This window comes from Erinaceus europaeus, chromosome 7 (assembly GCF_950295315.1).
Source record: "Erinaceus europaeus chromosome 7, mEriEur2.1, whole genome shotgun sequence".
NCBI classification, from domain to species: Eukaryota; Metazoa; Chordata; class Mammalia; order Eulipotyphla; family Erinaceidae; genus Erinaceus; species Erinaceus europaeus.
This window is the reverse complement of record NC_080168.1, coordinates 108,155,749-108,183,309: the sequence shown is the minus strand read 5'-3', so window position 1 is coordinate 108,183,309 and position 27,561 is coordinate 108,155,749. Positions and strand designations below refer to the sequence as shown.

The window sequence follows — 27,561 nt, the reverse complement described above, 5'->3', positions numbered from 1 at the left end:
GCCAAAATACTCTTGGCAACTAAACTCCATCCTAAAATTAAAAAAAAAAAAAAAGGGATCTGAGTCTTAAGGAAGCCTGAGGGTCTCCAGTTGTGAAGTTTAGAACCCTGGCCTTACTTCTGTATGATCTCCGGAGTATGAAAAAGGTCTGGGAAGGAGCTGTGAAGCAAAATCCGGAGATAGCAAGCAGTCAGAAGGTGGTAAGAAGTTTAGTGGGTGGGCAGCTGCCAGGCTGTTCCCTATCTTAGCCTCACAGGATGGGGATGAGGGGAGAGGCTGTGAGTGATTAGAAAGAAGGAAAAATATTATATAGGGATAGAAACAGAGCAGATGAGAAACGCTGAAGGTGGAACAGACCAGTATGCTGGAGAGATCCTGCAGAGGGGAGGAATGAAACACTGGTGAGCTAGAAACCTACGTCTCTCCAGATTGGCAGATCCCGGGTGTTGGGCGCGAGTTGGGGCGCCCAGAGCGGGCGCGGGCGGGCAGTCCCGGGTGGGGGGGCGGGCAGCTCTGTCGTCAGTAGCGGGGGCGGCCCCACCGAGGCTGCGTCTGCCAGGCCCGTCCCCTCCAGCCCAGCTCGGGCTCCAGCTCCCGCGCCGGCGCTCCTGCTCCCACCGCGCGCCCTCGCAGGCAAGGTAGAGACCCCGCGGGCCCCCAGCCCCCAACACTCCCACCCACGGGAGCAGGAGGGGAGGGGGCGGCGGGCAGGAACGCCTGGCGGGCTGGGACAGAGAGGCTGGGCCGAGAAGGAGGAAGCGTGACAGCTGGAGTGGGGAGCTAGAAGGGTTTGGGGGGAGGCGGGGGCAGCACGAGGACTGGGCCAGAGCCACAGAGACGACGCCCTCCTACCCCTTCGGCCCCACCTCACTCAAAAGGGTGAAGCTGGGCTCCTCCGGACCCGGGTGGGAAGGAAGTCCGCAGCACTGCACGAGTGTAGAAGGGTTCTTGTCTGGCCGCCTGGTCCCCAACTTCCCAGCCCTATCCTTTCTCACCTGTCACTGGGAAGTTTCAGAAACTATCTGGGTCTGAATCCCACTTTGCACCTTTAAATGGGGGGAGATGAGCTTTGCTGAGGAAGGAATGGAAATATTACTGGGCATCTCCTCAGCCACAGAACAACCATGCCAACATAGCAACTTCCTCTTGTACTACACAGTGACACTCTCCACTCACCCACAAACACAAACACCACCCTTAATCAAGCAGCACTGCCATCTGCAGTGTTGGAAGGGTGGGGGTTGCTTAACAAATTTAGAGGCTTCAAGCCAACTAATTCCGTGTCAGGCTGCACTGACATTGGGATGGATAGACAGGGAAGAATGGACCCTCCCTACTTCCTCCCTGGAATAGAGGATAATGCAGGCCCTGTTGTGGCTAAAGGATTCAGAAATCCAGGTAATCAGGCCTGGGCCTGCCCCTGGGGGTTTGCTGGGTCAGCCTGAGTGTTCTGGGGGCATAGCTGGTTCTTGAGTAATGGGAAACTTAGATGACTTAGAGTGTGAGCAGTGAATGTCAAAGTGAAACTTTCAATGTTAGCACTGACTTTGGAAGTCATATTTATCTTTTGGGTGTCAGTAACTTTGGCATATGATTTTTAAAACAAGATCTAGACATCCATAGGCACAAAAATTTTATGGAATGAACAAAGAGCATGCTTACAGTCTGGTTATGACCTTGAGAGAGTTGCTTTTGCTCTGTCTCTGGGTCTGTTTCCTCTGTAAAATATGAGAGCTGGTGCCTCCCAGCTTGGATGATGTTCTAGGCTTCTCTGCCCCCAAGTCAACCTACTTTCTCCCCCAGATTGATGGGGCCAGGCAGTGAAACCAGAGGGGAAGGGAAGGGTGAGTCACAAATAGCTGGCAGACAGGCAAGCAGACCCCACCCTCTCAGCCCTGGCTTTCGCCTGGGCTAGCCCAGGTTATAGCCTCAGGGTTGGGATGGAGCTGGAGCATAAAACTGGACTTGTTCCAGATCTTTACTGTCCCAGAAGCCTGCGGTTTGCTGTCTTTCAGTAACAGGGGGCAGCCAGCCTTTCAATGAGAGAAGACAGGAGAACCACTGAAAAGATTTTAGGAATCCTTGTGCCCAAGGTTTCAGCTCCAGGGTGTCCTCAGACCCTAATAGTATAGTTCCTAGTCACCTCATCACCCTCCCAGAGGCAGAGGCAGAGGCAGAGGCAGAGGCATAGTGCAGGAATCTGATACTACTCTTCTGTTTGAGAATGAGTGATCCTCATTCCTACTAACAGTCCCTAGAATTTATGCCTCCCTGGCATATCTCCCTCCCCCACCCCCATCTTGACATCTGTTTCTCTATGTACCACCCTTATATTAATAATGATAATGGCTGGTTTAAAAAAAAAAAGGTGTTTTTCTCTGTTCACTATTGTATTGCCTCTATTACCTTATTTAATCTCCACATTGTGACTGACTTCTCTAGATATCCACTTTACTGATGGAGAAACAGGCTCAAGGAAATGAAATATAACTCACTCAAGATGTAAGACCCTAACTAATTCACAAGCCTAGCTAATTCACAAGCCCATTCTGTCCATCTCTATTATGTACTAAAGACCTGGGGAACAGGGTAGGAAGAGCCATTGTGAACAGAGAGACAGAACTATCCTGTACTCTCTCTGTTTGTTGCCCCTTGTCTGCTCTCTCCCTGTCTCTTTCTCTCAGATTCCATTTCCTAGAACCTTGGAGACATCTAAGAATCCCCAGGAGCAATCAGAGGGACTAATTAAGCCATACAGGCCCCATTAGCCATAAGACCATTATATATTCATCAGATCTGCTGGCAGAAGTTGGATTATAGTCACTGAAAAGGGCCAGATGGGTGGAGTCCTTTCTCCAGAATATCAGTGTCCCAGAACCATCTTGCAGATATTCCCAGAGAACTCACAACAGAGGAATGATATATTACATGGCAGTGGGCAGCAGAGATGTCCTAAGCGCAGAGGCAACAGAGAAGGTTGTTGTGCCATGGAAAGGAAATTCTTGTAGGTCTTAACTGCCTCCTTGACCCTGATCCAGGAAGCCCTAAGTAAATGGACAGAGCAGTCAGAGAGGGCAGGGGAAGATAGCATAATGGTCATGCAAAGAGACTCTCATGCCTCAGGCTCAGAAGTCTCAGGTTCAATCCCCCATATCACCATAAACCAGCACTGAGCAGTGCTCTGGGAGGAAAAAAAAAGATAGAGAGGTCAGAGACAGAGACAGAAAGGTAAGATTGAGTGGACCACTTAATTTTTTTATTATTATCTTTATCGGATAGAGACAGACAGAAATCAAGAGTGAAGGGGGAGACAGAGAGGAAGAGAGACAGAGTCACCTGCCACACTGCTTCACCATTTGAAACGCTTTTCCCCTGCAGGTGGGGACAGGGGTTCAAACTTGGGTCCTTGTGCATTCTAACATGTACACTTAACCAGACGCACCACAACCCGGCCCCCTGGACCACTTTAATAAGTGTGTTTTGTGTGTGTGTATGTCATTCTTTCACTTAAATATTTATTTAGGACCTGCTATGTGTGCTCCAAATTGTTTCATAATCCCCAGACTGTCAAGGTTAACACTAACATCCCATTTAACCATATCTAGATTAATACCCTCTTCCCCCAAATGACTCCTTATCTTTATATCTAACCAGTTGTATAATCAATATGGAGCAGCTACTACCTGCTGGATACTGTTTTAGGTATAGTAGTGAACAATACTTAAAAGTCCTTATCTTGGGAGTCGGGTGGTAGCGCAGCGGGTTAAGCACACGTGGCACGAAGTGCAAGGACCAGTGTGAGGATCCCAGTTTGAGCCCCTGGCTCCACACCCGCAGGGGAGTTGCTTCACAGGAGGTGAAGCAGGTCTGCAGGTGTCTATCTTTCTCTCTTCCTCTATGTCTTCCTCTCATCTCTCCATTTCTCTCTGTTCTATCCAACTACGATGACATCAGTAACAACAACAATAAAAACAACAAGGGCAACAAAAAGGAAATAAATATTTAAAAAATTAAAATAAAATTTTTTTTTAAAAAAGAAGTCCTTGTCCTTTATGTAATTTAGCATTTTGTTTTGTTGGGATAAGGCAAACAGAAAACAAAGAAGCAAATACATTAGCAAGAGAATTTCCACTTGTGATAAGTTAAGTGGAGGGCTACACTGGGGACAGAAGTATGAGGAAGGTTTCCTGGAGGGGCTGACCTTTCAGCTTAGGTAGAAAGCCAGCTCTGCCAAAAGTGGGGAAGGTTGTTCCGGGCAGCCAGAACAGTAAGGCCACAGCAGGGGAGAACTTAGTGTACTTGAGAAACAAAAAGGAGGGTAATGAGATGAGAAGACAGTATGCAAAGAGAACAGAACAAGAGGCAGATAGAGAATCAGACAGAGGCCTTGCCCTGAGGTTCTTGGGTTAGAGATTTGGCTCCTACACTTATCAGCTGCCTTGGGAAACCACAGCCTCCAGTTTCTTCATCAGTAGAAAGGTTAAATCAATGATTTCCTATCTCATGGGATTCAACTTCGTTAACACAGAAATAACCTTGTAGGTCAAGTGTTCTGCTAGATACTTTTCTTACATTATTTTACTTAATGTAAGTAAAACAATGGTGGTGGCTCAGCTGGGTGAACATACACATTATAGTGATCAGGGACCAGAGTTTAAGCCTCTGGTTCCCACCAATGGGGATGGAAGTAAGGGCTTCATGAGCAGTGAAAGAATGCTACAGGTCTCTCTTTTATCTCTCTTCCCCTCCCTATCTTTCCCTCCTTTCTCAATAAATAAATGTTTACTTAATCATCACAACTGGACAGATGGAGATCATTCTACTCATTTTATTATTTTTTTTTAAAAAAAGAACTTATTTATTCATGAGAAAGATAGGAGGAGAGAAAGAACCAGACATTACTCTGGTATATATGCTGCCGGGGATCGAACTCAGGACCTCATGGTTGAGAATCCAATGCTTTATCCACTACACCACCTCCCAGACCACAATTCTTCTCATTTTAGATAATCTAACCAAGTGGCACAGTGGTTATCAGAGCTGAGAATGAAACCCAGATGTGTCTAACCCTAGTTCTGTTTGACTCCCAAACTATAGCATACTGTACTGCCGAATCCTCAAAGCAAGTTGCCCTTTGCCACCTGGGACTTAGTGCCTGGGCCCATGATCAGCATTATCCAAGTGATGGGTCCTCCTTGGCCCCAGGGTCCCAAAGCTGAAAGTTGAGTCTCCCTAAACTCAGCTAATGTAGAAAGAAGACTCCTGCATCGTCATTCCCGCATGCAGTTCAACCTTCTTGTGAGTGGGAAAGCAAGATCAGATGCTCAAGAGTCTTTTCAGTCTTCTTTCAAGAAGTCTTTCAGTCTTCTCCCCTCATCTCCTCAGCTTCCCCACCTCTTGCCCAGTAAAGCCTTGCAGAACGCAGGCGGGGCAGGGGGCAGTGCTTCGGGACCCCGCCAGAGCTGGTTCTGTGTCTCGCGTCAGAAGCGCTAGAGGTCGTTGCAGGGCGGGCGTGGGTGGCTCTGGGGGTGGGTGGCTGAGCCCAGGCTGGGAACAGAGGCTGGAGGCGGAGCAAGATGGGGTCATGGCCTGGGAGGCGTGCCCGCAACTCAGTGAAAACTACCAGGATCACCAGGTCTCAGGTGTCCCAGGTAGGAGGGAGAGCAGGATGAGCCTGCAGCTATTAGGGGAGCAGTGGTAGAAACCCGGAAGGGACATTCAGAAAGACACAGACTAGAAAGGTGAGATGTGTGTGGAGGGGGCGGGGCAGGGAGGGAGGCACCCGAGAGGTGAGGGTGGGCGAAATGAATCACGACTGAATAGAAGAAGAAATCAGAGTTGGGGAAGGATCCAGAAATGAAGGAAAGTCAGAGATGAGTCAAAGAAATAGAAACAGGACAGACGCTATCAGGGAGCCATAAAGGCAGAGTAGGGAAGAGACCTACTCTGAGTAGGTCTCAGAGTAGGGACATGGAAAGAACAATAATGGTGGAGATGGAGGATGAAGAGAGTAGATAGAAGTTGGCTCTTCCAACCACCCTATGCTTTCACCATCTCCCTCCAGTCCAGATATAAGTGGTCATCCAGGCGCCGGACCTACTTCTACCAAACTGCCTTTACTACAGCCCGTAAGAGAAAAGGAACCATGTCCAAGGAGAGGGGCCTAATTAGCCCCAATGATTTTGCCCAGCTTCAAAAATACATGGAATGTGAGTCTTCCTCTCAGCCTTCAGTTCTGCAGACCTCACCCCAGATAATCTCTCTTCTTCCTCACCACCACTCCCAAGCCCCCTGGTTTCCCCAGTGCTCTTGAGTCAGCCAGTTCCTGAGGCTAGCCTGTGGCCTGACTAATACTCTCTCACTCTCCTCAAACTCTAGACTCCACCCAAAAGGTCAGTGATGTCCTAAAGTTCTTCGAGGAAGGCAGCATGGCTGACTATATCCAAGGAGATGTGAGTGGCAGCTGAGAAACCCTCTTCTTGAACAACTCCTGTTTTTATTTTTGCAACTCCATTGGGTTCCCCAATTTCCAAGGCTTATTCTATGTCCACCTCTTACTCTCCTCCCCCTAGAATTTCCAACACCCATTGTCACTGCAGCTATTGCTTTAGGTTATTTAGCAATAACTTCTTAAGGGCTGGGGAGACAGCATAATTGTTATGCAAAAACACTTTCCTGCCTGAGGCTAAAACCTGTAGATAAATAAAGATATGGGGGGAACATTTTAAATGTGTCTCTTTAAAAATATATGTATTTGTATTTATTAATGATGGGTAGAGAACCAGAGCACCATTCTGGCACATGCGATGCCAGCTATTTAACTCAGAACCTCACACTCAAAGCAAGAACTTCTATTAACTCAGGACTTGACCCAAGAAACTATACTCCTGATTTGGATGCTTCTTAGTTCAGTACATATTGTCATTGTCCCCATTACTCCTGATTCCCAGAGTCCTGAACACCACAGGGTAATGCATGCTGTCATCTTAGGCCATTGGGTACGAGGGATTCCAGCAATTCCTGAAAATCTACCTGGAAATGGATAATGTTCCCAGTCACCTAAGCATGGCACTGTTTCAGTCCTTCCAGACCGGTTACTGCGAGGAAAAAACTTTGGGAAAAGGTATGGTATTGTGCCAGGGAAACAGTTCAGCTGGTAAAGCATGGGATTTACATGTTTGGGGGCTCCCAGTTCAGTGCCTGGCACCATATATACCAGATGGTGCTCTGGCATCTCTCTTTCTTGATCTCTCATGTAAAACTCTATTTCATATGAAACAAATGAAGTAACTCTTTTAAAATGAAAGTATAGTTATGTTGGTGGGACTAGATTTTTCCAGAAGAAAAGTCATATTAGTGTGGGTTTGGGGGCAAGAGTTGAATTGAGTCACATTTTGGGGTGTTGGAGAAAAAGTTGGGAGAGAGTGGGAGAGATATAGGAGCTGGAGGGTATTAAAGTCAAAGGAGAGGCTGGGTGTTGACTCACCCTATAAACTATACGTTACCATACATGAGGATGAGGATGTGGGTTCAAGTCGCTAGTTCCCACCGGCAGTGAGGAAGCTTCACAAGCAGTGGAGTAGTGCTGCAGGTATCTTTCTCTTTCCCTATCTCTCTGTTTTTCTCTCCCTATCTCTCTCTGTCTCTCATCCTCTATTATAAAAAAAAAAAAAAAAAACTGCTGGTAAAAGTGGAGCTATGAAGGCCCTGGGCCCTGGCAATAACTTTGGTGGCAAAAGAAAAAAAAGAAATCAAGGGGGCTGGGCCAGCAAAAGGATCCCATTTTGAACCCTGCTCCCCACTGGCAGGGGGGTGGCTTTACAAACGTTGAAGCAGGTCTGCAGGTGTCTATCTTCTCTCCCCCTCTATATCTTCTCCTCCCCTCTCAATTTCTCTCTGTCCCATCCAAAAAAATTGAAAAAAATGGTCACAGAAGCACTGAGCACCAAGTGCAGGCACCAGGCCCCAGCAATAACCCTGGAGACAAAAAAAAAAAAAAAAGAAAGAAAGAAAAAAAGAAAAGAAAAGAAAGGAGTTGAAGAAAATACATTAAATTTATTTATTTATTTTTTTTAAGGAAAGAGAAGAGTCAGAGTAGGAATCCTAATCTCAGCTCTGCTGTCCTTTTTGTAAGCAGATGTGGTGTGTCTCAGTGATGTCTCCTGCTACTTTTCCCTTCTGGAGGGAGGCAAGCCAGAAGACAAGCTAGAATGTGAGTTGTTTTCTAAACTGAATGTGGGGGGGGGGGCGTCTAGTAATGGGGTTATATAGTGAAGGGAGAAAGGCTATTCCTCAGCCTTTGTACTCTCACGTTTTCAGAATCCAGAAGGCTTAAAGAGCCAGAAAAAGATGGGGCCAGAGAAACAGCCGCTTTTCTCTGCTTCCCCAGACTCCTTATACCTAGTGCTACACACTGTTGCCCCCTAGTTCTGTGTCTTGTACATTCTCTTGTGGGTGTTCTTGGGATGTGGGAAATGTGTGCTGCCTCCTCTATTAGACTCACTGAGGCTGGAATTCAAGCCTGTTTCCTCTTCCTTTTTGCTTCTTTTCTTAGTTCCATCCCTAACCTCTGGGCTCTTCTTCTAAAAGGTTTCTCCTTGTTTTCCCTGTGTTCTGTTGTGAATTCTTGGGGTATCTTTGAAAAACTGACCCTACCTCCTCCCCCAAACACTTCACAGTCACCTTCAAGCTGTACGACACGGACAGAAATGGGATCCTGGACAGCTCAGTGAGTTGAGGGACCTGTGCACTGGGCAAGGGAGTGTGGGTGCATTTGCCTGTGCCCTCTTGTCCCAATTCTTCCAGGGACTTTTGAAGCAGAGGAAACTAGAGGGAGAAGTTGGGTCCTCTAGGACTAAACTTGGGAGTGGGTCCCAAGTTCTTGACGCCTAAAACAAGAGGCTGGAGACATGAATTGGGGGCTGCTTTGCAAACATACGAATACACATAGACAAATATTTACTTGGCAGAGGCACCTGAGAATGAGAGGTGGGTCTGGGGATGGAACCCAGGAAGCCTGATCTCTAGAGAAGAGTTTGGATGGGGCTAATGAAATGGGATGTGGCTGTGGCTCTTACCCTCTTGGTCCCCAGGAAGTGGACAAAATCATCATACAAATGATGCGAGTGGCTGAATATATGGATTGGGATGTGTCTGAGCTGAAGCCGGTAAGGCAGTCCTTTTTGCATATCCACTTGTACCTTGTCCCAACTCTGGCAGGCACCCTGGTTCCTTTTGGTTAGGTTGATTGGGCATGGTGTCCCCAGGGATAGTGGGGAGATGTCAAATTTGAGGTACCACTCACACAAAAATCGCCACCAACAGCCCTTTTGTCTGCTCAGATTCTTCAGAAGATGATGAAAGAGATTGACTACGATGGTAGCGGCTCTGTGTCCCTAGCCGAGTGGCTCCGGGCTGGGGCCACTACAGTGCCACTGCTAGTATTGCTGGGTCTGGAAATGGTGAGTGGAAGAGTCTTGTGAGGGTGGGAGAGACAACTGCCATGGGTGGTACTTGCCAGAGGTTGACCCTCTAAATGTTTAGACACGCCCTAGAAACCACTGTGCTCTCCCAGACCCTGAAGGACAATGGACAGCATATGTGGAGACCCAGGAGGTTCCCGCGACCTGTCTATTGTAACCTGTGTGAATCAAGCATTGGCCTCGGGAAACAGGGGCTGAGCTGTAACAGTGAGTAAAGGCAACTGGGACTGTGGAAGCAGAGGGGTGATCCAGTTTTATGTGGGATACTGGCCATCTGAACTTAAACCTGGGTGGATTTGGATCTTGAACTGTTTGTTTATTTATTCATTATAGAGAGAGAACCAGAGTATCACTCTGGCGCATGTGATGCTAGGGATTTAACTCGGGACCTTATGCTTCTTAAATTCAGTACTCTAGCTGCTCTAGGCACTCACATGACTTTTTGTTAAGCCTTAATGTTCTGAACTGAAAATGAGTCAGTGTTGGAAGAGTAAATTGATTCTAGAAAAGTCTTTTTGCCTGAGGCTCCAAGGTCCCAGGTTCAATCCCTAGCACCACCATAAGCCAGAGTTGAGCATTGCTCTGGTGAAAGAAAAAAAAAATCATTTATTGCTGTCTGGAAGGTATAAAGTGGATGAAGCACTGGATTCTCAGGACCTCATGCTTGAGAGTTTTTTTTAATTATATTTATTTATTTATTGGATAGAGACAGTCAGAAATCAAGAGGGAAGGGAGAGATAGAGAGGGAGAGAGACAGAGAGATACCCACAGTCCTACTTCATCACTTGCAAAGCTTTCTCCCTGCTGGAGGGAACCAGTGGCTCAAACCTGGGTCCTTGCACACTGTAACATATGCACTCAACCAGGTGTACTACCACCTGGCCCCCTTTTTTTTTTTTTTTTTTTTTTTTGCCAGATCACTAACTGCTTAGCTCTGGCTTATGGTGGTGCTGAGTATTGAACCTGGGCCCTTGGTACCTCAGGCATGAAAGATTTTTTGTTTTGTTTTGTTAAAGATTTTATTTATTTATTAATGAGAAAGAACCAGATATCACTCTGGTACATGTGCTGCTGGAGACTGAACTCAGGACCTCATGCTTGAGAGTCTAATGTTTTATCTACTGTGCCACTTCCTGGACCACTGAAAGTCTTTTTGCATAATCATTATGCTATCTCCCCAGTCCTGAAAATTGAATGTTTTATCCACTGTACCACCCCCTGGGACATTACCCCAAGCTTTGATTATTTATTACACCCTCACAGCAAAGGGTTGGTTATTTGCCTTGTTTCAGTGACAGGTAAGGAGAAAAGGGGGAGGGGCTGCAGCTAAGACTCACTCCCACTTCCCTCTCACCCAGTCTGTAAGTACGTTGTCCATGACCAGTGTGCCATGAAGGCCCAGCCCTGTGAAGTCAGCACCTATGCCAAGTCTCGGAAGGACATTGGTGTGAGTAACCCCATGCCTACCCTATCACCACTGGCCCTGGCTCTTGCCCATTATTGCCCTCAGCCCTCCCTCCAGTATCTGATCAGGCCCTCTCAGACTAGAGGTTGTCTTCCTACCCAAGGTGCAATCACATGTGTGGGTGAGAGGAGGCTGTGAGTCTGGGCGATGTGACCGTTGTCAGAAAAAGATCCGAATCTACCACAGTCTGGTGGGACTGCATTGTGTGTGGTGCCACCTAGAGGTAAGCTGGGGAGCTGCCCCTCCTGGCTGTAGTTTAGAGCAGTGCCATCCTCATCTGTCTTCCCTCAGCTAGGTTCCTAGGGCACAGTAGCTCCTGCTCCCAAGACTCTTTCCACTACCATTGCCCCATATCAAGAAGTGGTGGGGCTCCCTCCATGATCTCTCCATGTCTACCTTGTTTTTCAGATTCATGACGACTGCCTACCAGCTGTGGGCCAGGAGTGTGACTGTGGGCTGCTCCGTGACCATATTCTGCCTCCATCATCCATCTATCCCAGTGTCCTGGTAAGACCATCAGACAGTGGCTGGGAGGGTCCAGAAATGTTTCTCCAGTTTAAACACACACACACACACACACACACACACACACACACACACACACACACACTCATTTAGAATAGAGAACCTGTACTTTCTAGATTCAAGTCTGATTCTCATCTGTTTGGAAGATGACATATAATCTAGTTTTTCATTCCTCTGCTTCCTTTCTTCCTAGGTCTCTGGGAAGGACCGTAAATCTAGCAAAACAAGCCTGAAGCCCGTGGATGATTTAAGTTGGACCACATTTGAGGCTATGAGGGTATAAAGCTGAGACATAGACTTTGTGGTAGAGGCTGGGTTTTCTTTGCTTTGTGGGCAAGAATAAAGTGGGGAGCCTGGGGGATGGTACCTGATTTTTAGAAGTCCCACCCTGGCTGGGAAGTGGAAGAGTATTTGGGAGAATGCTAGCCTTCTGTCCTTGTTCTTCAGAACCAACCTTAACTCTAAAAAAAAAAAAAAAAAAATCTTGGTCTCTTTATACTTGTCTTCCTCTCCCACCGCAGATCGATCCTGTTCCTAATACCCACCCACTTCTGGTCTTTGTCAACCCAAAGAGTGGAGGAAAGCAAGGAGAGAGGTGAGGAGAGATGTAGCAGGCCTTTTAAAATGGAAAGGGTGAACTGGCAGAAGTTGGGCATCTATGTGGATGGAAGAGAAACATCTTGGGGAGAATATTGAGAGGATGGGGTACAGCAAATCCATGTCTTGCCACAAGCTTTCCTTTCCCTCACACAGGGTGCTTTGGAAATTCCAGTATCTACTAAACCCTCGACAGGTGTTTAACCTCACAAAGGATGGTCCTGAGCCAGGGTGAGTGTAAGTCTGGGGCTGTGTCACAGTGTTTGTGTGTGTCTGGCCCTCTGGGTTTATTAGAAGAAAGCAGAAAATGTGTCCATGGGGATATGAGTGATAGGGGAGCCCAAGAAAACAGAATTCATAATGCATCTTCTCCATGGGCCACTGGGTATCCTCACCACATGTTCTCTAGCTTGTCATCTCAAAGAATGGAGACACCAGCTTCATCGCAATCAATGAGAGCAGTTATAACTTTCCCCAGTACCCTCTTCTCTGCCTGTAATAGAAACTCAAGGCTTTTTTTTTTTTGCCTCCAGGGTTATTTCTGGGGCTCAGTGCCTGCACCATGTATCCACTGCTCCTGGAGGCCATTTTTCCCCCTTTTGTTGCCCTTGTTGTTGCAGCCTTGTTGTGATTATTATTGTTATTGTTGATGTCATTCGTTGTTGGATAGGACAGAGAGAAATGGAGAGAGGAGGGGAAGACAGAGAGGGTGAGAGAAAGATAGACACCTGCAGACCTGCTTCACCGCCTGTGAAGCGACTCCCCTGCAGCTGGGGAACCGGGCGCTCGAACCAGGATCCTTACACCTGTCCTTGTGCTTGGTGCCATGTGCGCTTAACCCGCTGCACTACCGCCCGGACCCCCAAGGCTTTTTTAAAAATATATTTTTATTTGTTTTATGTTAATGAGAGGAAGAGACAGAGAGAAAAACCAAAACATTGCTTATGGTGATACTGGGAATTGAACCTGAGATCTTGGGACCTCAGGCATGAAAGCCTTTTGCATAACTATTATGCTGTCTCCCCAGCTCAAAGCACAAACCTTTTGACAAAGCAAAAGAGGGTCATTAAGAATTAGACACAAGAAGCAGTTAACCTATCTAGGAATTGGGTAGCCTTGATGCTGTCACAACAGCCTTCCTCATTTCCCCTCTCACTGTGTCCCAGGCTCAGATTCTTCAGAGAGGTTCCTGATTGCCGAGTTTTGGTGTGTGGTGGAGATGGCACAGTTGGCTGGATTCTAGAAACCATTGGTCAGTGACGGGGGAGGCTGCAGGCAGGGAATTGGAGCAGTGACCTTCCAGAGCTAACTCTCTCTGTCCATTTCCTCACTTGCCTCCCTAGACAAAGCTAACTTGCCTGTTTTACCTCCTGTGGGTGTGTTGCCCCTGGGCACTGGAAATGACCTGGCACGTTGCCTAAGGTGGGGAGGAGGTAAGTGATTAGAAATTATTTCCCAATGGGGCTGGAAAGATAGTTCACAGGGTAGGCTGCATGCCTTGCTATGTACACAGCTCAAGTTTAAGCCCCAGCAGCACATGGAACATGCCTTGTTATCAGGGAAGGCTCTGGCACTGTGATCTCTTGGTCTCTCAGTCTCTCTCTCTGTTTCTTTCTCTCTGTCTCACTATCTGAATGAAAAAGAAGCCCACGGGAGTCGGGCTGTAGCACAGCGGGTTAAGCGCAGGTGGCGCAAAGCACAAGGACTGGCATAAGGATCCCGGTTTGAGCCCCGGCTCCCCACCTGCAGGGGAGTCGCTTCACAGGCGGTGAAGCAGGTCTGCAGGTGTCTATCTTTCTCTCCTCCTCTCTGTCTTCCCCTCCTCTCTCCATTTCTCTCTGTCCTATCCAACAATGACAACAACAATAATAACTACAACAATAAAACAACAAGGGCAGCAAAGGGAATAAATAAATAAAATAAATATTAAATAAATAAATAAAATTAAAAAAAAAAGAAAAGAAAAAGAAGCCCACAATAATGAAATCCCGCATGGCTGAGGCTTCAGCACTACAAAAAATAATTGTTTTCCTGAGGCATAAAGGAAATTGCATAGGAAGAAGAAGGTGCATAGGAAAGAATGCAGGCATCTGGTCTGGATAGAGAATTGGAGAAGAAGAGAATCACATATGAATATCAAAGTGAATTGTCCAGAAGAATTTTTGGATAAATCAAGGACCATAATCTGACCCTAGGTCAAGGGTGATAGTCTTCTTCCCTTAAACCTAACTAATCTACTTTTTCCAACCAACCCTTCTAACACAGAGAGTTAAGGAATACTTGGGTATTAGAACAATGGGGAGAGTGGAAATAATAAAAGTTGTATCTGAACTAAGTTAGGGGCCAGCAAGATAGCTCACTTGGCCAGGTGCCTGCTTTACCACACACATGACCCACGTTTTGGTCCCACTTCTCTCTCTACTAGAACACTACTCAGCTCAGGCTTATGATGGTGTGGGGGATTGAACCTGGGACCCTGGAGCCTCCAGCATTAGAGTCTGTTTGTGTAACCATTATGCTATCTCCCCCACTCCTCTTTCTCTATGTGAAAAAAAAAATCTGACAATAGTGAATCCTAACAATCACACACACACTCTCTCTCTCTCTCTCTCTCTCTCTCTCTGAGGGAGAGAGAGAGAGAGAGAGAGAGAAGCCAGATGCTGAATGATAGAGCTAGAGCTAGCAGGGAGCTTGAACATGATTCATATATTCATTCTACCAGTTAATCAGAAACCATTCACTTCCATTTCTGGTCTCTTTCTCCTTTCAAAGAAAAGGAGTTTCTGGGACAGTATTGGTAAATAAAGAGGTCAGTGTGGGGCAGGTTGAGTTTCAGAGGCCAGCTCTGAGATCTTGCTATAGATTACAAATAGGAGCTTCCAAGGAAAGTGAAAAGCATTCTAGGTGGAAAAAGTCATGTAAGGCCAGAGAAGTCACCAAACAATGTGGTGGTTGGTGCATACGAGAACATGTGAGTCATTCCTTGTGATTGGGACATTGGAATGTGAAGAAGATGGGGAGAGGGGTTGGGGGGGCAAAGGGCTGAGTTAAGCAGGATTTATATTATGGTAGGTCAAGAATGTTGTGCTGTGGAGCTTTTTAACTTTATTCTGCTGAGGGGGATTTGTTTGTATCCTGCTGGAGTGGGAAAGCTGCAACTGCATAAGAATGATTTGTATTATATTGAATTGTTTATGTTGCCATGTTCTGAATGTTTCTGAACTTGGTTATTTCAAAGAAGTGGGTCATGTATTCTTGGATTCACCACAATCCCCTAAACTCCTTGCTGTTCAAACACTCTGTTATCTTTTCTAGTCACCAATGCATTTGTGCACTTCCTAAATGATAGGGAGCTCTTGAACTCATAAAGTAATTAAAGGGGGGGTAGATAGCAAACGGTTATGCTAACAGACTCTCCTGCCTGAGGTTCCCAGATCCCAGGTTCAGTCCCATGCACCACCATAAGCCACAGCTGAGCAGTGCACTGGTAAAAAAAAAAGTAAAAGAAAAGCTAGGTGTGTGTATATATATATATATATATATTATTTTATTATACTTAAATTTTAATATTTAAATATTATTATATATTCATAAATATAATGCTTGTATAAAGTACAATTGTCATATTTATTTGTTTATTTACTTGTTCCCTTTTGTTGCCCTTGTTTTATTGTTGTAGTTATTATTGTTGTTGTTATTGATGTTGTCATTGTTGGATAGGACAGAGAGAAATGGAGAGAGGAGGGGAAGACAGAGAGGGGGAAAGAAAGATACACACCTGCAGACTTTCTTCACCACTTGTGAAGCGACTCCCCTGCAGGTGAGGAGCCAGGGGCTTGAACGGGGATCCTTCCGTCGGTTCTTGTACTTTGCTCCACCTGCGTTTAACCAGCTGCGCTACCGTCCAACTCCCTAAAATACAATTTTCTATCCATACAGAAAATATTCAGAAAGTTGAACTATGTCTGAATACACATTATAACTGATGTTTTAAATTTTTTTTTGGGTAGAGACAGCTATGGGGGGAAGCTTCATAAGCAGTAAAGCAGTGCTACTAGTGTCTATTTCTTCTATCTCTCTCTCCCTCTTTTTTTCCCCCCTTTTCTCTCTCTCTCTCTCTCTCTTTTTCCCACACCAGGGTTATTGCTGGGTCATGGCAAATCCACCACTCCTGGAAACTAATTTTTCCTTTTTCTTTGATAGCATAGAGAGAAACTGAGAGGGTTGGAAGAGATAGAGAGGGGAAGAAGCAGAGACACTTTCAGTATTTGCTTCACCACTCGAGAAGCTTTCCCCTGCAGGTGGAACCAGGGTCCTTGTGCATGGTAACATGTACACTTAGTCAGGTACATTGCCATCCAGCCATCCAGCCTCCTCTCTAGAGGTCTTTCACCCTCTATCAAAGAAAAAAGACAAATAGGAGTAGTGGAGTTCTTGTCAGGCACCAAGTCCCAGTGACAACCCTGGTGCCAAAAATTAAAATCATGAGATTTTGAGTTTGACCCCTGGCATCACCTGTTCTAGAATGAACTCTGGTTCTCAGAGATATTCTGGTTCTCTCTCTCTTTTCTTGTTTCTGTCATGTTAGTAAATAAGTCAAGAGGGAGAAAGGGAAGGAGGGAGGGAGAGAGAGAGAGAAAGAGAGGATGATGATATTGCTGTTGGTTTTGGCAGGATCATTGTCAATCTTTGCCAAAAGACTTTCAGCAAGGTGCTCTGGTAAAAGGGCAAATTATAGTGGGTTGAACATTCAATTGAATATGGGGAAGTAGACTTATTTTTATTTTTTCTTCATGATTATAAAAAAGAAACATATTTGTAATTTTTTAAAAATTTAAAATTTCAGATATGCATATGAAGAAAGTGAAACTGCGCTATTATCCCTAGTTTTAGAATCTATTCCTCCATGTTTTTCCCCCCATAGAAACATGCTAGTATGTATTTAAACACTGAGCTTATTATATTGCAACAAAAATTTGTTAAAAATGGTTATCAGGGGAGTCGGGCGGTGGCGTAGCGGGTTAAGCGCATGTGGCGCAAAGCACAAGGACCGGCATAAGGATCCCGGTTCGAGCCCCTGGCTCCCCACCTGCAAGGGGAGTCGCTTCACAGGCGGTGAAGCAGGTCTGCAGGTGTCTGTCTTTCTTTTCCCCTCTCTGTCTTCCCCTCCTCTCTCCATTTCTCTCTGTCCTATCCAACAATGACAACATCAATAACAATAATAACTACAACAATAATGAAAAACAACAAGGGCAACAAAAGGGAAGATAAATAAATAAATATAAAAAAATTTTTTAAAAAAATGGTTATCAGGGGTCAGGCAGTAGTGCAGTAGGTTAAGCGCACAAGGTGTGAAGTGCAAGGACTGGAGTAAGGATGCTGGTTGGAGCCCCCGGCTCCCCACCTGCAGGGAGATCACTTCACAGGCAGTGAAGCAGATCTGCAGGTGTCTGTCTTTCCCCGTCTCTTCCCATCTTTTCTCCATTTCTCTCCTATCCAACAACAATGACATCAATGACAAGAATAATAATAACCACAACAATGATAAAACAACAAGGGCAACAAAAGGGGGAAAAAAGCCTCCAGGAGCAGTGGATTTGTGGTGCAGGCACCAAGCCCCAGCAATAACCCTGGAGGCAAAAACAAAAACAAACAAACAGAAAAGGTTATCATGGGGAGCCGGGCAGTAGCGCAGTGAGTTAAGCACAAGGACCCGCATAAGGATCCCTGTTTGAGCCCCTGGCTCCCCACCTGCAGGGGGTCGCTTCACAGGTGGTGATGCAGGTCTGTGGGTGTCTATCTTTTTTTTTTTTTAATATTTATTTTATTTATTCCCTTTTGTTGCCCTTGCTGTTTTTTTTGTTGTTGTTGTTATTATTGTTGTTGTTGTTGTTGGATAGGACAGAGAGAAATGGAGAGAGGAGGGGAAGACAGAGAAGAGGAGAGAAAGATAGACACCTGCAGACCTGCTTCACCACCTGTGAAGACTCCCCTGCAGGTGGGGAGCCGGGGCTCGAACCGGGATCCTTATGCCGGTCCTTGTGCTTCGCGCCACCTGCGCTTAACCCGCTGCGCTACAGCCCGACTCCCTGTTGGTGTCTATCTTTTCTCTCCCCCTCTCTGTCTTCCTGTCCTCTCTCCATTTGTCTCTGTCCTATCCAACAACTATGACAGCAATAACAACAATAATAGTAACAACAATGATAAACAACAAGGGCGACGAAAGGGAAAAAATAGCCTCCAGGAGCAGTGGATTCATAGTGCAGGCACCGAGCCCCAGCGATAACCCTGGAGATAAAAAAAAAAAAAAGTTATCGGGAGTTAAGCACAGGTGGCACAAAGCAAGGACCGGTGTAAGGATCCCGATTCAAGCCACTGGCTCCCCACCTGCAGGGGAGTCGCTTCACAAGCGGTGAAGCAGGTCTGCAGGTGTCTTTCTCTCCCTCTCTCTGTCTTCGCCTCCTCTCTCCATTTCTCTGTCCTATCCAACAACAACTACATCAATAATAACTACAACAATACAACAACAAGGGCAACAAAAGGGAATAAATATTTTTTAAAAAAGGTTATCATTATATTCCTCCTTCTTCTCCTCCTCTTCTTCCTTCTTCTAACTAGAGCATTGCTTAGCTCTGGTTTATGATGGGACCATAAACCCAGGTCTTCAGAGCCTCAAACATGAAAGTCTTTTGTATAGCCATTATACTGTCTCCCTGCTCCCTCCCCCCATAGATCTCATTCAGTATTCTAACTGTGCAGTCTTTTCTGGCATGAATTTGCTGTAATTTATGTAACCTTTCCCTAGTAGTGGACATTTATTTATTATTATTAGATTATTTCCATTATCTTGCCATTTGAGAGAGTAATTCAACAAATATCCTTGTACATCCATTTCTGTCAGTTTCTCTTTTTTTTAATGAATGCATCCTTTATTAGTTTTGTTTAGAAAGAGACAGAAAGAGGGGGAGAGAGAGAAGTGAAGCTTTCTTCAGTGCTGGGGAGGTAGAGAGGGGGGAGTCAGGCTAAAACCTGGTCATTCACATAGCAAAGAACCTGGGTCATGCACATGCCCAGCCCTGTCTGTTAGTTTCCCTAGGAAAAAATTTTTCTTCATAATTTAAGGCTCACATATGTGAACATTTTTAAAAGATTTTATTTATTTATTTATTAATGAGAACTATAGGAGGAGAGAGAAAAAGAACCAGACATCACTCTGATATATGTGCTGCCAGGGATTGAACTCAGAACCTCATGCTTGAGAGTCCAATGCTTTATCCATTGCGCCACCTCCTGGACCACACATGTGTGAACATTTAACTTTTTCAGGAAACTTTTTTTCCCTAGCGTTATCAATGGGGCTCAGTGCCTGCGCTACGAATCCACTGCTTCTAGAGGCCATTTTTTCCATTTTGTTGCCCTTATTCCTGTCGTTACTGTCATTGTTGCCATTGCTGTTGGATAGGAAAGAGAGAAACTGAGAGAGGAGGGGAGACGGGGGCGGGGGGGAGAAAGACAGACATCTGCAGATCTGCTTCACCCCTTGTGAAGCGACCCCCCTGCAGATGGGGAGCCGAGGCTGGAATCAGGATCCTAGCGCCAGTCCCTGCATTTTGCACCATGTGCACTTAACCTGCTGTGCAAGCTCCCAACCCCCTTCAGAAAACTTTTTTATTCATCTAGAAAGACAGAGAGAAAGAGAGACACCACAGCACCAGAGCTTCCTTCAGTGAAAAGGCACCTCCCATATGATTCTAGGCCTCAAAACTGGGCCACAAGGCAAGTCAGACACCCTCCTCAGGTCTAGCCCTCCAAAAATTGTTTTAATTTACTCTTTTTTTCATTCTTCTTCTTCTTTTGAGAAGATTAATGGTTTATAGTGTACACTAAAACACAGTAGTTGGTACATATGTAACATTTCTCAGTTTTCCACCTAACACTTTAACCCCCCAACTAGGTCCTCCCCTGCCATCATGTTCCAGGACTTGAACACCGCCCCACCCCTGAGTTCTTTACTTTGGTGCAGAACTCCGCAATTTACTCATTTTTAATTATTGATAATATGTGGCATCTTTAAGATGCACCTTGACCTTTCTGTTTCTTTTTTTAATTATTATTATATTTACTTATTTATTTATTGAATAGAGATAGCCAGAAACCAAAAGGGGAGGGGAGAGAGAGAGAGCAAGAGAGACAGAGAGATACCTGCAGCCCTACTTCACCACTCGTGAAGCTTTCCACCTGCAAATGGGGAGCAGGGATTTGAACCTGGGACCTTGAACACTGTAATGTGGGCACTTAACCAGGTGTGTCACTGCCTGGCCCCCACCTTTCTGTTTCTTCTGTGTTTCTTTTTTTTAAATAAGTTTTTTTTGTCTTTATTTATTTTATAGAGACAGCCAGAAATTGAGAGAAAAGGGGAGATATTGAGAAAGAGAGAAAGAGACAGAGAGATACCTGCAGCACTACATCACCACTCGTGAAGCTTCCCCCCTGCAGGTGGGGACGAGGGGCTTCAACCTGGGTCCTTGCACACTGTAATGTGTGCGCTCAACCGGGTGAGCCACCACCCAGCCCCCTCTTCTGTGTTTCTATAAAATTATTTCCCCAGACTGGGGAGACAGAATAATGGTTATGCAAAAAGACTTTAATGCCTGAGACTCCCAACTTCCCAGGTTCATTCTGAAGCACCATCATAAGCCAGATGAGTATACTATGATTTCTCTCTATATATCATTAAATAAATAAATAAATAAGTAGTTAATTACAAGTAGAACCTGAACTGGAGTTGGTGTAGTGCACCAAAGTAAAAGACTCTAGTGTGGGTTGGGGGGGAGAGTACAGGTCCTGGAAAAGGATGACAGAGGACCTAGTGGGGGTTGTATTGTTATATGGAAAACTGGGAAATGTTATGCATGTACAAACTATTGTATTTACTGTTGACCGTAAAACATTAATCCCCCAATAAAGAAATCAAAAAATAATTAGTTAATTAAAAAATAAAATTAAAAAAGTAATCTTTAGAAAAAAAGAAAACAGAAAAGGTAGAGGAGACAGGCAGTGATGCACTAGGTAGAGCAGATACATTATAATGCATAAGAATCCAAATTCAGGGGGCTGGGCGGTAGCACAGTGAGTTAAGCGCACGTGGAGTAAAGCACAATGACCTGTGCAAGGATCCCAGTTCAAGACCCCGGCTCCCCACCTGCAGGGGGTCACTTCACAAGTGGTGAAGCAGGTCTGCAGGTGTCTGTCTATCTTTCTCTTCCCCTCTCTGTCTTCCCCTCCTCTCTGGATCTCTCTCTGTCCTATCCAACAACAACAGCAACAACAATAATAATAAAAAAGCAACAACAATGATAAACAACAAGGGCAACAAAAAAGGGAAGGAAAAAAAAAAGCCTCCAGGAGCAGTGGCTTTATAGTGCAGGCACTGGGCCCCAGCAATAACCCTGGAGGCAGATTAAAAAAAAGAAGCAAAAAAGGAAGCCGGGTGGTAGAGCAGCAGGTTAAGTGCATGTGGCAAAAAAAAGAAGAAAAAATAATCCAAATTCAAGTCCCTAGTCCCTACCTGTAGAGGGAAAGCTTCATGAGTGACGAAGCAGTTTCAGTTGCCTCTCTTTTCTCTCTCCATCTGTTTCCCACTTCCCTATTGAATTTTTTAAATATATATTTTTAATTTTTTAAAATATATTTTTAATATTTATTTATGCCCTTTTGTTGTCCTTGTTGTAGTTATTATTGATGTCGTTGTTGTTGGATAGGACAGAGAGAAATGGAGAGAGGAGGGGAAGACAGAGAGGAAAAGAAAGACACCGCTTGTGAAGCGACTACCCTACAGGTGGGGAGCCAGGGTTCCGAACAGGGATCCTTACTCCGGTCCTTGCGCTTTGCATCACCTGTGCTTAACTAGCTGCACTACCTCCCTTTTTTTTTTTTTTCTTTTTTAACCAGAGTACTTACTTACTGTTGACCTTTGGTTTATGGTCATGCTGGGAATTGAACCTGAGATGTTAGAGCATCAGAAATGAAAGTCTTTGCATAACCATTATGCCATCTCCTCAGTCCACTATTGATTTGCACACATTTTTTGAATGTTAGGGATGTTAGTCTTTTTTTTAAATATTTATTTATTTATTTATTTATTTATTCCCTTTTGTTGCCCTTGTTTTATTGTTGTAGTTATTATTTGTTGTTATTGATGTCAGCGTTCTTGGATAGGACAGAGAGAAATGGAGAGAGAAGGGGAAGAGAAAGACACCTACAGACCTGCTTCACCGCCTGTGAAGCGACTGCCCTGCAGGTGGGGGGGGGGGCTCAAACCAGGATCCTTATGCTGGTCCTTGCGCTTTGCACAAATAGTGAGGCAGGGCTGCAGGTGTCTCTCTGTCTCTCACTCTCTCTATCCTACCCTTCCCTCTCGATTTCTGACTGTCTCTATCCAATAAGTAAATAAAGATAATAAAAAATGTTTTTTAAAGATAGAGATGGAGAGAGGGAGATATCTGATGGTCTGGGTCGTGATGCAGTAGAAAAAGCATTAGACTCTCAAGCATAAGGTCCCAAGTTCAATCCCTAGCAGCACATGTACCAGAGTGATGTCTGGTTCTTTCTCTCTCTCTTCCTGTCTTTCTCATAAATAAATAAAATGTTTTAAAATAAATTTTTAAAAGATATTTTATTTTATTTTACCTCTAGGGTTATTGCTGGGGCTCAATGCCTGCAAATCCACTGCTCCTGGAGGCCATTTTTTCCCTTTTGTTGCCCTTATTGTTTATTGTTGTTGTTACTATTATTGTTGTTATTGCTGTCATTGTTGTTGGATAGGACAGAGAAATGGAGAGAGGAGGGGAAGACAGAGAGGAGGAGAGATAGACACTTGCAGACCTGCATCATGGCCTGTGAAGCGACCCCCTGCAGGTGGGGAGCCGGGGGCTCAAACAGGGATCCTTACACCCAGTCCTTGAGCTTTGTGCCACGTGTGCTTAACCCGCTGCCTACCTCCCAGCCTCCATTTTATTTTATTTTAATGAGAGAGAAGAATACAGAAAAAGACAAAAACCAGAGCACTGCTCAACTCTGGCTTCTGGTGGGGCTGGGGATTAAACCTTGGACCTCAGAGCCTCAGACATGAAAGTCTTTTGCGTAACCATTATGCTATCTCCCTAGCCGCCCCCCACACACTTTTCTTTTTTTTAATTGGTTCATTATGGTCTAGCAAAATCACTCACTTGGATAATATACTGCTTTGCCATGTGCATAACCCAGGTTTGAGTTCTGCCCCAGCCACATTGAAGGAAACTTTAGTGCTTGTGATAATTTTTTGTTTGATTTGATGGAACAGAGAGAAATTGAGAGGGGAAGGAGTGAGAAAGAGGGAGAAAGACACCTGAAGACCAGCTCTTCAGTGCCTCCCCCCCAGGTGGGCGGAGGTGTTCCAACCCAGGTCTGTGTGCTTAGTACTGTGTGCGCTTAACTGGATGCACCACCACCTAGCCCTGATCAATTTTACTCTCTCTTTCTGCCTCTATCATTAGAAGACAAGGAAGTAACTCAGTGGTAAAACACTTGCCTTGCATGCATGAGGTCCTGGGTTTGATCCCCAGCACCACATGAGAGCAATAAAGAGACCTTCATGGATGGGGAAATGACTGGCAAAGTAGTGCTTGCTTTTCCCCCTTCCTCTCTCTCTCTCTCCCTTTATCCCTTTCTCTCTCCTTTCTCTGTCTCTCTCTTTCTCTCGGGGGAAAGGGGGAGGCTCAATGTTAGGATGCTTATAAAACTCTGAGCTCAATTATCTCTGATACCATATTTTTAAAAAGGGAACTATGCAACAAGGGCAACAAAAAGGGAAAATAGATAAATTAAAAAAAAAAAAAAAGGGAGCTATGGCTGCACATCCTGCCCTTTCACTGGCACACACTGGAAAGGGCTGCAGTAAGTGGGAATTTGTGGAGCGAGCTGAGAGGAGACTCCTCTGTGGCCCAGGGCTCAATACTAACCTATCTTTTCTTTCATCCCTAGGGTATGAGGGACAAAATTTGGGGAAAATCCTGAAGGATCTGGAGATGAGCAAGGTGGTATATATGGATCGATGGTCCCTGGAGGTGATCCCACAAGAAACTGAAGAAAAAAGTGACCCAGTTCCCTTTCATATCATCAATAATTACTTCTCCATTGGTGTGGTCAGTGGAATGGGGTCTCGGGTGGGAGAGAGGAAGTGGAAGTTAAGTAGACAGAGACTGAAGAGGACAGAAAAGGAAGGTAGAGATTAAGGAGTGGCTTGGTACAGGGAAATGGGGGGTTGAGGGTATAAAGCACAAAGGTTGTAAGAAAAGAACATTATTAAAACCACAACACTGCTCAGCTCTAGCTGATGGAGGTGTTGGAGATTGAACCTGGGAGCTCAGAGCCTCAGGCATGAAATTATTTTGCATAACAATTATGCAGCTTCTCCCACCCTATTTTAATTTTATCTATTGATTTATAATTGGATAGAGACAGAGAAAAATTAAAAGGGGAGGGAGAGAGAGAGAAAAAAAGAGACACCTGCATCCCTACTTCACCACTTGTGAAGCTTTCCACCTGCAGGTGGGGACTGGAGGCTTGAACCTGGATCCTTGTACACTGTGATCTGTATGCTTAACCAGTGTGCCACTGCCTGGTCCCCCTATTTTTAATATTTAAAGACTAACTGATTTATTAGAGAAAAGGAGAGAAAGGGAAGAGGGTGGGGAACCGGAACATTACTCTTGAACATGCAGTGCCGAGAATCAGACTCGGGACCTCATGTTTGTGAGCCCAACATTTTATCCACTGTGCCACCTCCCAGGTCACAATAAATAATGGTTAACAAACAATAACAACAACAACAACAAAAAGACCGAGTAGTGGCACATCCAGTTGAGCAAACATGCTACCATGAGCAAGAGCCTAGATTCAAGCCTCTGGTCCCCACCTGTAGGGGAGAAGCTTCACAAGTGATGAAGCAGTGATGCAGGTGTCTCTCTCCCTATCTCCTTCTCTCTTCTCAATTTGTGTCTATTAAAAAAAAAAAAAAAAAAAAACAAGGTGGGGATGGGTGCCAGGAGGAGAGGATTTGTAGTGCAGGCACCAAGCCCTAACAATAACCCTAGTGGCAATTAAAAAGAGAACTTTGTGCTGAGAAAGTTTACTGATTTTACATGCTCTGAACTCCCCAGGATGCCTCAATAGCTCACCGGTTCCACATAATGCGAGAGAAATACCCTGAGAAGTTCAACAGCAGGTGAGGGGACCCATACACCAGGCCTCGGGAGGCGGAAGTGGGCACACACAATGGCGGGATCCTGGCTCTGACTGAGTTTGATTCAGAGCACTTAGATGGGCAGTGACACTTTCAGAAAACCTCACAACCAAAGCTACCCTATACCCCCGTGGGAGTCAAGAAATTCACTGTCACTTACCCCACCCACCAGCACAGTGTAACTTGTCCCCTCCCTACTGGGCCTTGTGTTGGGGCTGCACAGAATGAAGAACAAGCTCTGGTACTTCGAGTTTGCCACATCTGAATCCATCTTCTCAACATGCAAAAGGCTGGAAGAGTCTTTGAAAGTTGAGGTGGGTGTGAGGAAGCCCAACCATATTTCCTGTTTGCTTCTTATTTTTTGGTTGCTTCCTACAGAGGCTTTAGCCAGGAACTTCCCATATTCTTGAGCTCATGCATTTACCTGTCACCTTTCCAATCTTGATTTCTCAAATTCTCAAGACATAGCAGTTCCTCTCTTCATATCCTGCAAATCTCCAGATTGTGACCTTCCTGTTTGTCACCTGGTGGAGGGGTGGTTCCTGTCCAGGTTGTGTGGTGAGGTAAGGATTTGTACTGTTCCCTCTCAGATCTGTGGTAAACCTCTGGATCTCAGTAACCTGTCCCTAGAAGGCATTGCAGTGCTGAATATCCCAAGTACACACGGTGGTTCCAACCTCTGGGGTGATACCAAGAGGCCTCAAGGGGACATTCATGGCATCAACCAGGCCTTAGGTGCTACCGCTAAACTCATCACTGACCCCGACATCTTGAAAACCTGTGTGCCAGGTAAGAGGAGTGAGGAAGTGAGCTGAGGAGGTGGGGCAAAGAGGGGGTCCCACTCTTTCTGATGGAGCCCTATTTCTGCAAAACCTATCTTCCAGACTTAAGTGACAAGCGTCTAGAAGTAGTAGGGCTGGAAGGTGCCATCGAGATGGGGCAGATCTATACAAAGCTCAAGAATGCTGGACATCGGCTGGCCAAGTGTGCTGAGATCACTTTTCAGTAAGGAAACCATTGCTAGGGGCTGTAAGGGAAGGAACTGAGGCTAGGAGATCAGAGGGTCACAAGAAGGGTGGGAAGCAGCTGTGCTAGGCCTTCACTAGTAACAAAGTTAACCTAAAAGATGAGAACTTTGCTGTTTAGTCAGTAAAGACATCACTATCCTGCCTTGGCCTCCTCAGCACCACGAAAACCCTGCCCATGCAAATTGATGGGGAGCCCTGGATGCAGACGCCTTGTACCGTGAGTACCCCTTAACCTGCCTAAAAGTGAACCCAAGTCTCTATGCCACAGATTCCTCAATTACTCCTGAGACCTGAACTCCCACTGGGTACCATCCCTCCCAACCTCAGCCTCTTAGTGTGCCTAAGTCCCTCGAAACCCAACCTGAACTCCACAGATTTTTTTTTTTTTTTTTAAACCAGAGCACTGCTCAGCTCTGGCTGATGGTGGTGTGAGGGATTGAACCTGGGACACTGGAGTCTCAGGCATGAGAGTCTCTTTGCATAACCATTATGCTATCTACCCACTGCCCCAGGTTTTTTGTTTTTTTTAAAGATCATCTCATTTATTAATGAGAGAGAAAGAACCAGAGCATCACTCTAGCACATGCAATGCCAGGGATTGAACTCAGGACCTCATATTTGAGAGTCTAGTGCTTTATCCACTATATAATTTCTTGTGATACTTCTCAAGCCACAAAAATCGCACAAAACTTCCCCAAAAATCTCTGCTGCAAGCCCAAAGTTGCAGTTCAAACCTCTGAAACACATCCCTTCCCTTCCAGATCAAGATCACCCACAAGAACCAGATGCCCATGTTAATGGGCCCACCTCCACGATCCTCCAATTTCTTTGGCTTCTTGTGCTGAGGGGAATACCTTCCATCTCCATGCCAGTCTTGAATCCACCTCTTCATTCTTGGACGCTACTCCCAAGGCTCTGTATATTGCTGCCACACCCTCCTGCCAATCAGGGGAGTGTTCCTTCACCCTCATAGTATTTATTATCCTGCACCACCTCCACAGAGTTCCCATGCATACACACATATACACAAACACACACATATACACATACCCCACAGACACATCCATTGAAAGTGCCTCATCTAATAAAATGACTTTTTTTTCTCCACTGGGTATCTGTTAAGTGGTACCTCTTTCCTTTATACCTTTCTTCCTTAAATGACATAGATTCTCCCAGAAGAAG

The 27,561-nt window shown here is 45.4% G+C and overlaps 1 protein-coding gene across 4 annotated transcripts; it reads left to right on the top strand.

Annotated features, from left to right (window-relative positions):
• The first annotated feature begins 515 nt into the window (after positions 1–515).
• Positions 516–27,484, top strand: DGKA (diacylglycerol kinase alpha). Of its 4 annotated transcripts, none has more exons than XM_007533355.3 (24): positions 516–638; positions 6,065–6,209; positions 6,379–6,452; positions 6,991–7,123; positions 8,138–8,212; positions 8,679–8,728; positions 9,093–9,167; positions 9,342–9,461; positions 9,575–9,689; positions 10,841–10,929; positions 11,051–11,170; positions 11,356–11,454; positions 11,666–11,749; positions 11,994–12,067; positions 12,226–12,300; positions 13,236–13,321; positions 13,413–13,502; positions 24,091–24,251; positions 25,269–25,333; positions 25,575–25,665; positions 25,942–26,140; positions 26,236–26,356; positions 26,536–26,596; positions 27,141–27,484. In XM_007533355.3, exons 2-24 carry the CDS (start codon positions 6,146–6,148, stop codon positions 27,222–27,224), a joined length of 2,205 nt encoding a protein of 734 aa, XP_007533417.1. In that variant the 5' UTR covers positions 516–638; positions 6,065–6,145; the 3' UTR covers positions 27,225–27,484. The 4 variants fall into 4 exon arrangements, with proteins under 4 accessions (XP_007533417.1, XP_060051159.1, XP_060051158.1 ...); XM_060195175.1 differs by lacking the exon at positions 516–638 and adding an exon at positions 5,546–5,651; XM_060195176.1 differs by lacking the exons at positions 6,065–6,209; positions 6,379–6,452 and having other exon boundaries at positions 585–638.
• Positions 27,485–27,561: the final 77 nt, after the last annotated feature.